Below are 14,130 nucleotides of genomic sequence, written 5' to 3'. Positions count from 1 at the left end.
ATCAGATAATTTTCTATAAATTAAAAGGCAGTTGATATAAAATAATTAAGAAGAAGAATTAAAGATGGACTTGAACAGCGGCACTAGTGAAAAGAGAATTAGAAGAAACAAATCATTACTAAATAGAGTAAATAAGACAAAATCAAATAGAGTGACAATACACAAAGTGATCAACTTAAAATATTAATGTGTGATATTTTAAAACCAATAATAATATAATGTGTGGCATTAGCTATAAAAGGTATAGCAACAACCTTTCCGTATCATGGTTATATTGAATTATGTTTGCCAATTGTGACGTGATCCTTTCAGCTGAAGATTTATGTAGATGATTCATGTATGTTTAGAAAAGGAACGAGTGTTATGTCCTATTTTTTTCAATTTTTTTTAATAATTAAGAAAATAAAATATAATTTTTTATTATTAATTTTATAAATGAGATAAAAAATATAAAAAAAGAATAATAAAAAATTAAAAATTACACTTTATTCCTTTAAATTTTTTCAATAATTAAAAAGATCTATTCTCTGTTATAAAATAGATGTATTTTGTTAAATTTGTAATATCCCTTTTTGGATCAAGAGTTTCGTACTAAATATTTTTAAAAAAAAAATTCTTTCCTTTCAACCATCACAAACAGCTGCAAGATTAAGATTGTGGGTGGTGGCTGCTAACAAGAAAGCCGAAACAGATCAAACGTTCCATGGACATGGTTCTTGTAACCCAAAACTTCGACACAAGGAAAGAATTTGATGCATCATCAAAATCTAATTATGCTGTAAGAGATATTGCTGCACAAATTAGTGATGCCCATCTCCAACCAACGCATCTCATCACTTCTATTCATATTTCGTAGGTAAAGCTAAGGTACTGATTATATCTCTAATAATTGATTTCAAATTGAGATAAAATGAATATTAAAGTAATAGAATTAGTTGATACTGCGAGACTAAATCTCTAAAAACTAAAATCAATATCCCTCAAATCACTTCACTCCTTAATTGCTACCTTATCACTCTTGCCTTACAGTAATATACTCGACTTAAAGTTGAATACTTCAATTCACTATTTCGCTTCTTTTACCTCGCAATTCGTTTGAATTGTCATGATTGTGGATTTGTCTAAACATTAAAATAATAAAAATATTATGTAGTAATCAAATTAATTTTTAATGTGTATTTTATATTTTAATATATATTTTAAATAAAAGTGACTGATTTAATAACTTTTTTTTATTGTCTACGGTATCCGAATAACTCAAATTGGTTACTTTTATTAATATATCTAATATGGTTATTAAAATAAAAAAATTGACATAAAATAAAAAAATTTGATGTAAAAAGTTTGTATTTCAAATTATAGTTTCTTTTTTTTTTATTTAATGTAGAAATTATTTTTTTTTTTTGATGAGGTGAAAAAAAAATTTCTTAAATATGAAAAATAAATAAACAATCTATTAAATAAAATGCAATCATTTTCAGATTAAATGGATTGTGTAAATTATTATGGAACTGGACTCCTCGCCAATGGATTTATACAGACAAAGTAAAATTCAAATTTTCGACATTTAAATAAATTAATGAACTAATTACTACATCAACTCAACTTACTTAATTACTATTTTTAATGATTCCAGTGACCAGAAAAGATTCTAAATACGTAACACCCCCTAATTTATTTCAACCCTAGATCAAGCAGAAATAAATCAACATCTAGTGGAAGTGTGAAAATCTACCCTCACTGATTAACCATCTTTAAGGTTTCAAGGCTGAAAGCAAAACAAATCTCTGCACGCTTTTCAATGCCTCAAAAGTTGATCTCATCAAAACGTGTTCTTGGAGACACGTCATGGACAAAAGGAATTTCCATACCGAAGTTGTTCACACGAGCCTTCAACAAGGTTAAGAAATTCATGTTTCTATAGTTAATTAATGGTGTGTTTTTTTATTAAATTTTGAGTTTGGTTGCAGCGACATATGCCATTTTATTTAATCATTCACTTCCAATTTGATAAATAAGACATGACGTTAGATGTTATTTGTGGTTTTGGAAAACAAAAATAACTAAATATGTACAACGTACATATCATGTGGCACTATGATCATTTGTATCCTTTTAGTCTTGAAGTTTATTGTCTTTGCTAACTAAATTTTCTATTTCCCTTTTGTTGCGCCAAATTGTTGCAACAGGTTGATAGCACCGTTAAGCATAAACAAAACTTTGATAGATTTCTGATTAGGCAGAAACCCCTTTCCAACGTTAATACGAGGTTCAACCTTTTTTTTTTAAAGCTTCATGGTTATGCTATACTATTGCTATATTCCTTTACATAATATCTAAAATTTTGCTTTCTTTATATGATCTTTGAAATCAAATAGTGCTCAAAAACATGATCACTATTACTCACTTGCGGAAGATTTTCTCGAGATTACACCTCGGAAGACAATTGGAGAATTGAAGGAATGTAAAGAGGTTAGTCATTTTTTATTATTTTTTACTTTCTTTTCATGTTCATCATTCAAGTCCAAATTAAAATAGTAATGCACTTTTTTATTGTTTGTTACTTTTCTTTTAGGATGGTGATTATGCTGTGTATGGTACAATTATGGGAGTGATTGGTGGACCTGATTGGTTTGTTGCTCAATGTAGATGTGGCACTGAAGTTGTTCTGAAGTTTGGGTCATACTATTGTGAAAAGTGTTCAAAGCATGTTGAGAATATTATTCCAAGGTCAATATATTTTTCATTTACTCTTCAAAATATTGATTTGTTTTCCTTGAAATTATAGTTTTGGTACGAGGTTTATTTATGCTGATTATTTCATTTGTATATATTATATATTATAAAAACAGGTATAGAATTAAGGTGAAAGTTATTGATTCCTCAGGGAGTGCAACCTTTGTCATATTTGAAAAGCTTGGATGCCTTTTGCTCCATAAGTCCTGCACTGAGATTTTGAAATCTACTGAAAATGTAAGTTTTATGAAACAATAATATATTAGTGTAAGTTTGGTTATGATATGATAACTTACTAGTACTGATTTAGTATCACTTTTTTTTGAAACAGGGTGATTTTGACTTAACACAACTCTCAGAATTTCAACATATGTTATGTGATAGATCATTCGTTTTTAAGGTTGAGGTTAAGAAAATTTGTTTCACTTCGAAAGAACCGGCATACGATGTTGTTGACATTTGTTTTAATGATTCCATTATCACTAAGTTCAAAGAGAAGGATCCTGGATTTTTTGATACTAAGGTTTGAATTAATTTGCTGCATAAACTTTCACATACATACACATGGGCTGCATTTGAATTCTGTTCTGAGATAGAATATAAAGTAAAGACATAGAGACATAATCAGATATTTTTATTTCAACTTTTAGGATGTATGGAAAAATAAAAGATTTTATTTTTGTCTGTTACATAAAAATTGTATTTTTATCCTTGTTTACATAACCAAACAGGTTTCTATCTACACAATCTCTATATTTATGTCTCTTTATCTCAATGCTCAGAGCATTATCTAAAAACAGTCATATAATATTTTATAAATTTCAAAGTTTAGTATTTTTATCTAACTTGATTTACATAATTGACTTACAGACTGGATTGACAGCCAGCATATCCCAGAGCTTATGAAAAGTCAAAATTTAGATCTCCAAAATGTTTAACGCTTCTCTTGTGTTAAGCTGCGGTCTTTCTATTTTAGACATGTTTGGATTAGTATCAAATTAATTCTATACATAGAGTTTTATGAATAATCTTTGTTTCTTTCACTTTTTGCTATATAAGCCTTGATGAGTCAATATAATGATGTGGATGGATCACAACACTGTCAATCACTCAACTTCGGGTACAATGAAATTGAGGCTACAACATAAGGAGAAATGTCAACCAAGAAGATGAAATGTGTTAAGATTTGAAGGGGTGAAATTCTTATTTGGGTTTAGGATAATGTGGTCTCTTTCTATTTGAAAATAATTATGCATTATTCTTAGTTATGTTTTGGTGTTGGTGACAGACACAGTAAAGACAATTTTTCTTTAGATTGTTCATACTAACTTGACCCAAAATAATGTCTTTTGATTCATAGTTTATTTCCTTGGGCATTGCCATTAAGGACAGACTATAAATCAGAAGTTTTTGTCAAACACAACAAATACTCCACAAAGTCTCAACAAACACATAAAATTTGCCTATATACAAAATAAAACAAGCAACTCATACACATATCACCTATAATCTTATTAAATTAAATTTCCATGAGCCACTGCACTCCACCTGCAAAAACGGCTTTATGCCCCCTTTTAGTGTCAACTTTTGCTCTTGTCTCCATCCAAATCTCACCCATTTGCCTCTAATACTCCTTACCAATATCATGAGAGTTGAAAACATTATTTTTGTCAATTGGAAATAAGTATTATTGTGTATTTTCTTTATTATAGTTTTTTTTAAGTATTAGATTTTACTGAATATATATATATATATATATATATTCTTATTTTTTGCTATGCTAGACATCTATCATCTAAGGTGTTTTTGGTTGAGAAACTGTAACATGTTCTGGCAGATAATAGGACCTCTTTTTTTAAACTCCTAAATTGGACTTAAAAGGCACAGAAGAAAATTGTGGTGGACAACTTTTTTTTCTTATAATTCCAAGCATTCTATATGTCAAACAATTAGTTTATTAATACTCTAATGTGAATCATAATTTAATCAAATCCAAATAAAATAGTCTATGGCAAAAATTCTCATTGCTTGGAAAGACGAGTTTGCCATTAAAAAAGCTTACAAATTCTTAAACTCACAATAACATTAAAAATTTCATGTTAACAATGTAAAAATGGGAGGAAGGAAGGAGGTGGAATCCATAGTTAAGTGTTGTACATGAAATCATTTATATAACACATGAACTGAATCAAAATTTAAATAAATATTGGCAAAGTAGGATTAAAAAACAATCACCTTCGAAATTGTACTCAGCAATATATCAATTAAATTAATTATGTTTGGGGATAGTTGAAACTTAGATATGTAAATAACTTTTTTGTGCCAATTATTTGGCTTCCAAAAGGTAGCTCAAAAAATAACCTACCAAAGGTTGCTCCAACTGGAATCTGAAGCGAAAAACCTACAGCTAACTAGGGCATGGCATTTCACTCACAAATAACTGACTTTAAGGCTTCAGGGCCAAAGCAAGGCCAATCTTTGCACTCTTGTCAATGGCACCAGTGTCGACTTCAGCAGTAATGGAGAAACGGGTTCTTATGGACAAATCATGCTGGATGTGAGCAGTTGCCCTGCCATGGTTGTTGACACGAGCTTTGATCAAGGTTAAGGGGTCGAGTGCATGTTGTGTTCCGATAGTGAGTTTGTTTTCATGGCTGGAAAAGCTATGAGAAAACTCAGCAGCAACAGCAGTGTTTGTCAGTATATTTACATTCTGGTGATAGGAGGCAATGAGAGTGTCTCCTTTATCATTCCTGCATTTATTAACCAAAGAACATAAAATAGAAGAGGAATAAAAATAAAAGATAATCATGAAATTTGGCAGGCATAGGTACTCACAGACTCAAAGATGCAATCAGGTCAGAATGGGTGAGGCTCAACCCTGCATTATACTTGGTTAAGTTGCCAGATGCAGTATCAAATGAAACATCTGTCCCAAGAGTGACAAGATTATTTCCAACAACACCAGAGAAGTTAACGATGGGTTTTGCCGTCAATCCAAGGCTAGTGCTAATTCCAGCATGCTCATGCTGGTACTGGAGTTCCACCTTTTTAAATATCCAAGAGAGAATAAAAATCCTCATTTATTGTAACTATATGGTAAATAACTAGTAAGCATTCACAAAGTAGGACATATAGGAAAGTTTTCAGTACCTTGCCAGATTTTTGATCCGGAAAAATAAAGCTAAAAATTGTCTTGAGTCCAGGTGAAGGCTCATCCACCGTAACGGTAGTAAAGAGCTGAAAAATATTCCAAAACAATACCATAAGCACTTGCAAACGTAGAAAATTTTGTTGCATGAGACTATGCTAGGATTGTTAAATGGAAATGGGCACCACATACAACATGCCACATTGGGTAAGAAAAATCAGTTATATATCACATATAAGAGAAACAAGCAACAATGAAACATCGCTTCTACCATAATTAGAATTTAAAGCAATAGAAAAAAACAACAAATTAAACATATTAGAATAAATAATTCAGATATATGTTCCAATCATAGGAGTTGAAATAAATTAATACAGCCAATGAAGCATATTGACAAAATTTCTTAAAGAAATTATATTACTTTAATAACTAACAAAATACAATTATTCCAATACTTGAATACTCAAAAAAATTGAGGGATATGTAAGTTGTTGTAGAAGTTATCCAGCACACACACACACACACACACACACACACACACACACACATATATATATATATATATATATATATATATATATGGAAAATGGAGCATCATTTTGTTTGATAAATATAATCATCCTAGCAAGATAATTCGACTCACATTTGAGTTACTGTCCACTTTGACATCAGTCGTGATGTTCTTGTTCTTCAGCTTTGTGGCAACATCCGCCAAATATACATTGCCCTTCTTGAGACCAGTTGAAGTGATTTCCTGAAGATAGAAATCAACTGAAACTATCAGAACACGAAGAAACCTCATCTCTTAGGCTTAATCAGTTAACCCTGAATTCATAATAACAATCTAGGTATCAACTATTCGTGATATGAAAATTCCAAAAGCAGCTTCTTGAATCAATACAAATACTTAGCTAGTATTGAAAATTATCACGTATTGGCAAGAGACTAAAACCGAGGAAGATCCAAACAACAAACATATATTCCAAGTTTTAACAGAGAGTAATCATAGCTTCAAACACAACAATTACAATGCCAAATCAGGATATAGATCAATCATTAAGCCTTATAACATCATTAAGCCCTATCAATTTAAGGCAACCATAAATGCAAGGTCTTTTCTAATAGTTTCTCTAATCATTTTCTTGACACTATCCTGATTTTTTCCAGAATATGTTACTTTCCTCCACTTTTTTTACAGTAAACGAGCAATTAAACCTTAAAACATAGAAATTGAAGAAAATTTAAAACAATGCCTCAATCTAACGTAATAGCATTTCTATAACCAAAACACAACGAAAATTCAACCGTAAATCAAATATCCTAGCTAAAATAAAGGAAAAAAAAAAAGCTAAACTCACCACTCCACTGGTAGTGTAAGTGGTGAGAGTAAACTTGCGATCGTTCTGGTAATCCTTGTACAGAAGATCTGCATCGCGATAAATGCACATAATTAGAAAACAAACAAAAGAATTGCATAATAAAATGAGATGAAAAAAAAAGAAAAATCAATAACCTCTAGCCTTCTTGCCGATATCGGAGTAGAATCCTGGACCTTTCACCATGACTCTGTTTCTTTAAAAATTTTCTCCGCAGAAAACACGAGAAAGAAAATTGTAAGAAGAGAGAATAGAAAACAAGAGAGAGCGAAAATATGTGAAGGTGTCTGGTGATGGTAATGTTTAAGTGTGGGAATGGCGCGAGTGGTGATGGGTGAAGGAGAGAGTTCCCTAATTTTGTGGGGTTTGTGTGAGACTAAGACGATTAACTTTGACCGTTGGATCGTGAATTGGATCGCATGTTGTCATAGTAGAAGTTGATTTACGACACGAGGAACGGAAAATGTAAGGGGAACACTGGCATATTCTTCCCGTGCGATTCATGTTCAACACTCTTTTTTTAAATAGTAATGCTTTCTTTCTTTTTAAGGATAAAATCCAATCAAATTAAGAAATAAAATTTAGAATAATATTAATTATAATTAATTTTTATTATATTAAATTAATTTAATTAGATTCAATTATTAAAAAGATTTGAATTTGAATATGTAATATTATTTTTTTTAAATATTTATATTTTTTTATAAAAAGAAGTAGATTAATAAAAAGTAAAAGCTCATTAATTAATTAGGTAGTTATGTGTAAGTAAAAATGGCAATGGATACTTTTACTCATTTTCATTTAAGAAAATATTTTTTTTTATTCTATTTTCGTCATGACATGTTTAAGGGCTATTTGGAAAGTTTTAAAAGTAACTTTTTTAAATTTTTGACTTATAAAAAATAGTAGTATTAATGTCTAGTGCAATTTTTAAAATTAAATTGCGGCTTTCTAAGAAACTATTTAGGAGCTTATAGAGAAGTTAAAAAAAATGACTTTCATAATACTACTACTTTTTACCACATTTTTATAAAATAAATACTTTTAAAACTAAAAATTCAAATACAAAATAACTTATTTATAAGTTACTTTTAATATAGTCATTTATTATTTAAGCTATTTTTTAAAAAAAAAAACTTAATTAAGCTGTTATCTAAATTGAGCCTAATTGTTCCAACAAAAAAGACGGATGTGATTATCTATGTATATTACTTTTAAAAAATGAACACAAAAGTATAACATAATTTAACACAATTTAACAAAATTTAATATAATACAATATAAATATAATTTAATATACAAATAAAAAAATTGAATAAATTTATTTTCATAAAATTTAGTGAATTCTCATGATACAAATAATTTTTATCGCGTCTTCATTTCTAATTATTTACAGAGGTAGATTTTGTCTTTATAAAAATTTTATTGATCTCGATTTACTCCTATGTTAAAAGATAATTTCTGCAATTATCCACTTTTATGAAATTTTTTTGCTATATTTACGTGTAAGTTGTAACAAAGAAAAAAAATATTTTACTAAATGTCTTGCAAGCATGATTAATAAAATCAAATAGGTAATTGATGCGTGAGCATCTTTTCTATCTTTTTCTAATGAATTTGCATTTAATTTGTTGAGTTTAATCAAGAATTAATTATTTTTAGCCACTATGGATGCTACTTTGAGTCTTGTGCAATTCTGTTTATTTTAGGTAGCATTCGGATGGATTTGATGGAGTTTCCGCAGAAAAAGAGAAGAATGCGAATGATGCTGTCAACCCTGACCTCTATGAACTCAAACCTGAATAACTATAGCTACCGAGGTCCAATGGACGTGATTCCAGTGGCATTGGAAAGCTAACGTCCAGAGCTTTCCAACGATATATAATAGTCTATACTTCTTCTCCACGAAGTCTGCCAAGGCTGCGCCTAACTTGAGAAATCTCAAGTTAGGCGCAATACACAACAACAACACGCAACATTGGCATGAGCAACTCAAGTTAGGCGCAAACTACACCCAAGTAAGGCGCAGGCCTTACTCATACACAGCAAGTTAGGCACCAGTGTTATTCCAAATCCAAGTAAGGCGCATGAGAACTTAAGTAAGACGCAGCTCCATCTTGAGTTAGGCGTGCACTCCTTCTTCGATCAAGTGGTCCCCACTCCTCTCCAACAGGTTACGCGAGATCATTTAATTAATTCTGATTTAAATTTAAATTTTATTTTAAAATAGAAAAAAATATTATTTTAATTTTAGAAAATAGATTTTAAATTAATTAGGATTAGATATAAAAGGAAAAAGAAACTTCTCTTATAGAGGATTCCATTCCACACTACCAAAATACATTTTATCATAATCCTTATTTTCTCTTTTCCATGAGCAACTAAACCTCCACTGTTAAGGTTAGGAGCTCTGTCTATTTGTATGGATTAATTTTATTGCTTTTTTCTATTTTAATTCATGTATGGATTTATAATTTAAGAATTGTTTTCGTTCTTTATTTTATGAATTTGGGTGGAACGGAAGTATGACCCTCTTTCTAAATGCGTTCTTGTATAACTTGGAAAAGCTCTTTACTTGAAAAATAGCTTGAAAACATATTCTCCTAAATTTTAATTATTTGGATTTAATGGGATACGTGACATATAATCCTTTTATTTTTGGGTAATTAGAGTTTTTGTAGCATATAAACTGGAATTTGATCATCACCCTCTAATTGGAATTAATTGACCAAGGAATTGGCAGTTGATAAAAGTTAGAGGAGACTAGAAAGATCTAAGAAATTAGGGTCTAGTCACATATAGTTTGCCATAAATTAAATCATACATGATTAAAATAGTTAGTAAGAAAAGTTAATCCAGAAAAATAGATAATTCTGAACCCTTAACTGCCTTCTCCTTATTTTATTCCCAAATTAATCATTTTCCTGTCTTCTATTTAATGCTCTTTGAATATTCAAACACTCTTTTTTGTTTGTCTAAGTAAATCAGGTAACCATTGTTGCTTAGTCCTTCAATCCTTATGGGATCGACCCTCACTCACCTGAGGTATTATTTGGTACGACCTGGTGCACTTGCCAGTTAATTTGTGGTTGTAAACTACCGCACCAAGTTTTTGGCGTCGTTACCAGGGATTGATTGTGATTGACAACTACTCGTTGTTTGATTTCTTAGATTAGATAATTTTTTTTAATTAATTTTATTTTATTATTATTAATTTATATTTTTTTATTTATTTTCATTCCAGTACAATTTCGTTCGTTCCCCCTCCTGTTTCGTTTATTCTTTTTTTTTTTTTTGCTTTTATATCTTTTTAGTTTAGTCCGTTTTAATTTTTTATTTATTTCATTTTTATTTTATCTTCTTTTTATTTTATTTTCTTTTATTTTTTTTCTTCTATTTTTTTATATATTCTATTAATTTTATTTTATTTTTTTGTCTTTAATTTAAAAAAAAAAAATTAAAAAATAAAATAAAGTAAATAAATAGATAAATAACACTAGTATTTTTCTTAATTTCTGAAATTAAGTTTGGTATTTCCTAATTAGTCTTATTTTAATTTTTCTTATTTAATTTGTCTAATAATTTTGAAAATTTTTAGTCTTAATTTTACTAGTAATTTTCAAATTTTAGTGTTTGTTTGTTTTATTCAATATTTTTATCTCTTTACTCCGGTTACCTCACTGGGAATTCTATGCACTCTGACGTAGAGAGTTCCATCTTTTCTTATTTTCTGTTTGTTTATGCACAGGAACAGAGATAAAGAATATCTCTTAGACTTTGATCCTGAACCTGAAAGAACTTTCAGGTGACGTTTGCAACAAGCAAGACTCTACAAAGCTACAGAATCCACTATGGATAATAATAATGCTGTTAATGCCAACGTGGCAAATCCGAATGGGATGATCAACAAAGGAGAGTGCTTGGCTCTTACTCTGCTCCTACTGCAGATCTTTATGGAAAAAGCATTGTGGTGCCTCCTATAACTGCGAACAACTTTGAGTTGAAGCCACAATTGGTCACCCTAGTGCAACAAAACTGCCAGTATCATGGACTTCCTCACGAAGATCCAAATTAATTTATTTCTGATTTTCTGCAGATATGTGATACTGTGAAGACAAATGGAGTAAATCCTGAGGTGTACAGACTCATGCTTTTCCTTTTTGCTCTGAGGGATAAAGCAAAGCTATGGCTAGATTCCCATCCAAAGGAGAGTCTGAATACTTGGGAGAAGGTTGTTACTGAGTTTCTCACTAAATTTTTCCCACCAAAGAAGCTGACTAAGCTTAGGTTGGAGGTTCAGACCTTCAGGCAGAAGGAGAGTGAAACTCTTTATGAAGCTTGGAAGAGATACAAGCTACTGACTAGGCAATGCCCTCCAGACATGTTCTCCAAATGGACTCAACTAGATATCTTTTATGAAGGCTTGGGTGAGATGTCCAAGATGAGCTTAGATACTTCTGCAGGTGGTTCATTGCACAAGAAGAAGACACCAGAGGAGACTATTGAGCTTATTGAATTGGTTGCAAGCAACCAATATTTATACTCATCCAACAGGAATCTTGTGAACTCTGAGACCTCTCAGAAGAGAGGCGTGTTGAAAGTAGAAGCTGTGAATGCTCTTCTTGCTCAGAACAAGCTTATGTCTCAGCAAATAAATCTACTTACTCAACAGATGGGTGGCATGCAAGTCTCAGCTATCAACACACAAAATTCACCTCAAGAAGTCTCTTATGATATGACAGGTAAATTTGTGCACAATGATAATTATGATTATGCTCAACCTTCTTCTGAACAGGTCAATTACATGGAGAGTGGTCCTAGAAATTCCAACAATGATCCATATTCTAAGACATACAATCAGGGGTGGAGGAATCACCCAAATTTTGGATGGAGGGACCAACCTCAGAGACCTCAGAACTTCAACAATAATTCTCAAGGCGGCTTCCAACAGAACAATTACAAGAACCGCCAATTTCAGTCTCAGCAGGCAAACTCTAAATCCCAAGAAGATGCTAATTGGGAGATGATGAAGAGTTTTGTGCAGGAAACCAGAGCATCAATCAAGAATTTGGAGATTCATATGGGTCAAATAGCCACAAGAGTTAATGAAATTGATCAGAGGACCACTAATAGCCTTCCTGGTAACACAATTCTAAATCCAAGAGAGGAATGCAAGGCTATCACCTTGATAAGTAGACAAGTGGCAAGTATGGAAGCACAAGTTAATGAGGAGCTAGTTGAAAAAGAAGCTCCAGAGGAGAAGAAGGAAGAAGTAGAGCACGTCCCTCCAAAGCGTGCGGACAACCCATTCCCAGACTCTCTTGACACTTATCCTACATTGCCAAAGGCTCCTGAGTACAAGGCTAAAATGCCATATCCTCAGAGACTTCAAAAGGAGACCAAGGACAAGCAGTTTTCAAAGTTCTTGGAAGTCTTCAGAAAGTTGCAAATCAATATTCCTTTTGCTGAGATTTTGGAGCAAATGCCTCTCTATGTCAAGTTCATGAAGGAGCTGTTGCCAAAGAAGAAGCGTTTAAAGGGAGATGAGACAGTAGTCTTGACTAAGGAATGTAGTACCATCATTCAGAATAACTTGCCAAGGAAGATGGCAGACCCAGGGAGCTTTCAAATTCCATGCACCATTGGGAGTACAACCTTTGAGAGAGCATTATGTGATCTCAGAGTAAGCATCAATTTAATGTCCTTGTCTGTGATGAAGAAGCTGCAAATCCAAGAGGCACAACCCACAAGGATAGCATTACAGATGGCAGACAAATCTATGAAGCTTGCATACGGATTAGTGGAGAATATCTTGGTCAAAGTGGGTAAGTTCTTCCTCCCAACAGATTTTGTTATTCTTGACACAGGGGAGGATGAGAATGCCTCTATAATTCTAGGAAGACCATTCCTAGCCACTAGAAGAGCTTTAATTGATGTAGAAGTGGGTGAATTAGTGCTTAGAGTGCATGATGAGCAACTAGTCTTTCATGTCTTCAAAGATAATACATTCAGTAGGTGAAGAAGAGAGGTGCATGCAGACTGAGCTTATTGATCCAAACCTTTAAAAACTTTCTGATGATGCACCACAGAATCTGCAGCTCAAACCTCCCTTGGTGACAATCAACAAACTTCTCCCTGACATCAAACCTAAGTTTGGTGTTGGGAATGCATCATCCACCAAGGGAGAGGGTCCTAAAAAGAAAGTACCTAGAGGATGGAGAAACAAAAAGATCCCCACTGAAGGTTTTTCCCCAAGAATGAAAGTGGTGTTGACTAGCAATCCAGTGTGGATTTATACAGTAAATAGAATCCTCTCTCTGGAGCATATTGAGCTAATTTATGGAGACACAGAAAAGAAGTTTAAAGTAAGGGGTGAAGAGCTGAGCCCCTATGATCCTCCTCCTTAGAGGAGTTGACCGTCAAGCTAGTGACGGTAAAGAAGCGCTTGTCGGGAGGCAACCCAATATTTTCATATCCTTAAGTTTGATTTTTATTTTATTTTATTTTTATTTTTAATTTTATTCCGTTCTATATGAGTTTCTACAATTTTTCTTTTTGTTTTATGTGTCTTTTATTCATGCAAAGTAATTCGAACAGAAACGAATACAATCAAAAAGACCAGAAGAATGAGATGGCCACTAGGATAACTGAGGTGGTTGAGTTCCTTTCATTCTATTTCTCTTCCGTTCTTATTTTGTTGTCTTCTATTTTCTATTGCTTTGATTGCCTGCATGATCTTTAGTACTTTCAGTTCTTAGAGTTAATTTCATTCTGTCATTTGCTTTTAGTAAAAAAAATGTTTCATGTACCACTCACTGAACTTGAATCTAAAAAAAAAGAAAAGAAGTGATATATTGCATGAGAAAT

General features: G+C 31.8%; 2 protein-coding genes across 3 annotated transcripts; one reads left to right on the top strand and one right to left on the bottom strand.

The window, feature by feature from the left end:
- The first annotated feature begins 572 nt into the window (after positions 1-572).
- On the top strand, positions 573-4,049 carry LOC112750206 (uncharacterized). 2 transcript variants are annotated; one of them, XM_025798806.3, is made up of 8 exons: positions 573-867; positions 1,760-1,900; positions 2,190-2,269; positions 2,379-2,472; positions 2,576-2,730; positions 2,853-2,973; positions 3,068-3,259; positions 3,607-4,049. In XM_025798806.3, exons 2-8 carry the CDS (start codon positions 1,802-1,804, stop codon positions 3,640-3,642), a joined length of 777 nt encoding a protein of 258 aa, XP_025654591.1. In that variant the 5' UTR covers positions 573-867; positions 1,760-1,801; the 3' UTR covers positions 3,643-4,049. The 2 variants fall into 2 exon arrangements, with proteins under 2 accessions (XP_025654591.1, XP_072075170.1); XM_072219069.1 differs by lacking the exon at positions 573-867 and having other exon boundaries at positions 1,638-1,900.
- Positions 4,050-4,956: 907 nt separating this feature from the next.
- On the bottom strand, positions 4,957-7,781 carry LOC112750204 (mitochondrial outer membrane protein porin of 36 kDa). Its single transcript, XM_025798805.3, has 6 exons — positions 7,401-7,781; positions 7,246-7,313; positions 6,531-6,641; positions 5,890-5,976; positions 5,575-5,783; positions 4,957-5,489 (listed from the first exon to the last, which is right to left on the bottom strand). The coding sequence occupies exons 1-6, from the start codon at positions 7,447-7,449 to the stop codon at positions 5,183-5,185; spliced, it is 831 nt and encodes a 276-aa protein (XP_025654590.1). The 5' UTR covers positions 7,450-7,781; the 3' UTR covers positions 4,957-5,182.
- Between the last annotated feature and the right edge of the window lie 6,349 nt (positions 7,782-14,130).

Source organism: Arachis hypogaea, chromosome 15 (genome assembly GCF_003086295.3).
Source record: "Arachis hypogaea cultivar Tifrunner chromosome 15, arahy.Tifrunner.gnm2.J5K5, whole genome shotgun sequence".
NCBI lineage: Eukaryota > Viridiplantae > Streptophyta > Magnoliopsida > Fabales > Fabaceae > Arachis > Arachis hypogaea.
This window is presented reverse-complemented; position numbering and strand designations above follow the sequence as displayed.

Excerpts from the sequence above, each read along its gene's own strand:
- LOC112750204 (XM_025798805.3), bottom strand. The coding sequence starts at position 7,449 with ATGGTGAAAGGTCCAGGATTCTACTCCGATATCGGCAAGAAGGCTAGA. Across the intron at positions 6,642-7,245 it reads CTTACACTACCAGTGGAGTG|GAAATCACTTCAACTGGTCT; the intron begins GTGAGTTTAGCT and ends TTCTATCTTCAG. Across the intron at positions 5,784-5,889 it reads CGGATCAAAAATCTGGCAAG|GTGGAACTCCAGTACCAGCA; the intron begins GTACTGAAAACT and ends ATATTTAAAAAG.
- LOC112750206 (XM_025798806.3), top strand. The coding sequence starts at position 1,802 with ATGCCTCAAAAGTTGATCTCATCAAAACGTGTTCTTGGAGACACGTCA. Across the intron at positions 2,731-2,852 it reads GTTGAGAATATTATTCCAAG|GTATAGAATTAAGGTGAAAG; the intron begins GTCAATATATTT and ends TTATAAAAACAG. Across the intron at positions 2,974-3,067 it reads TTTTGAAATCTACTGAAAAT|GGTGATTTTGACTTAACACA; the intron begins GTAAGTTTTATG and ends TTTTTGAAACAG.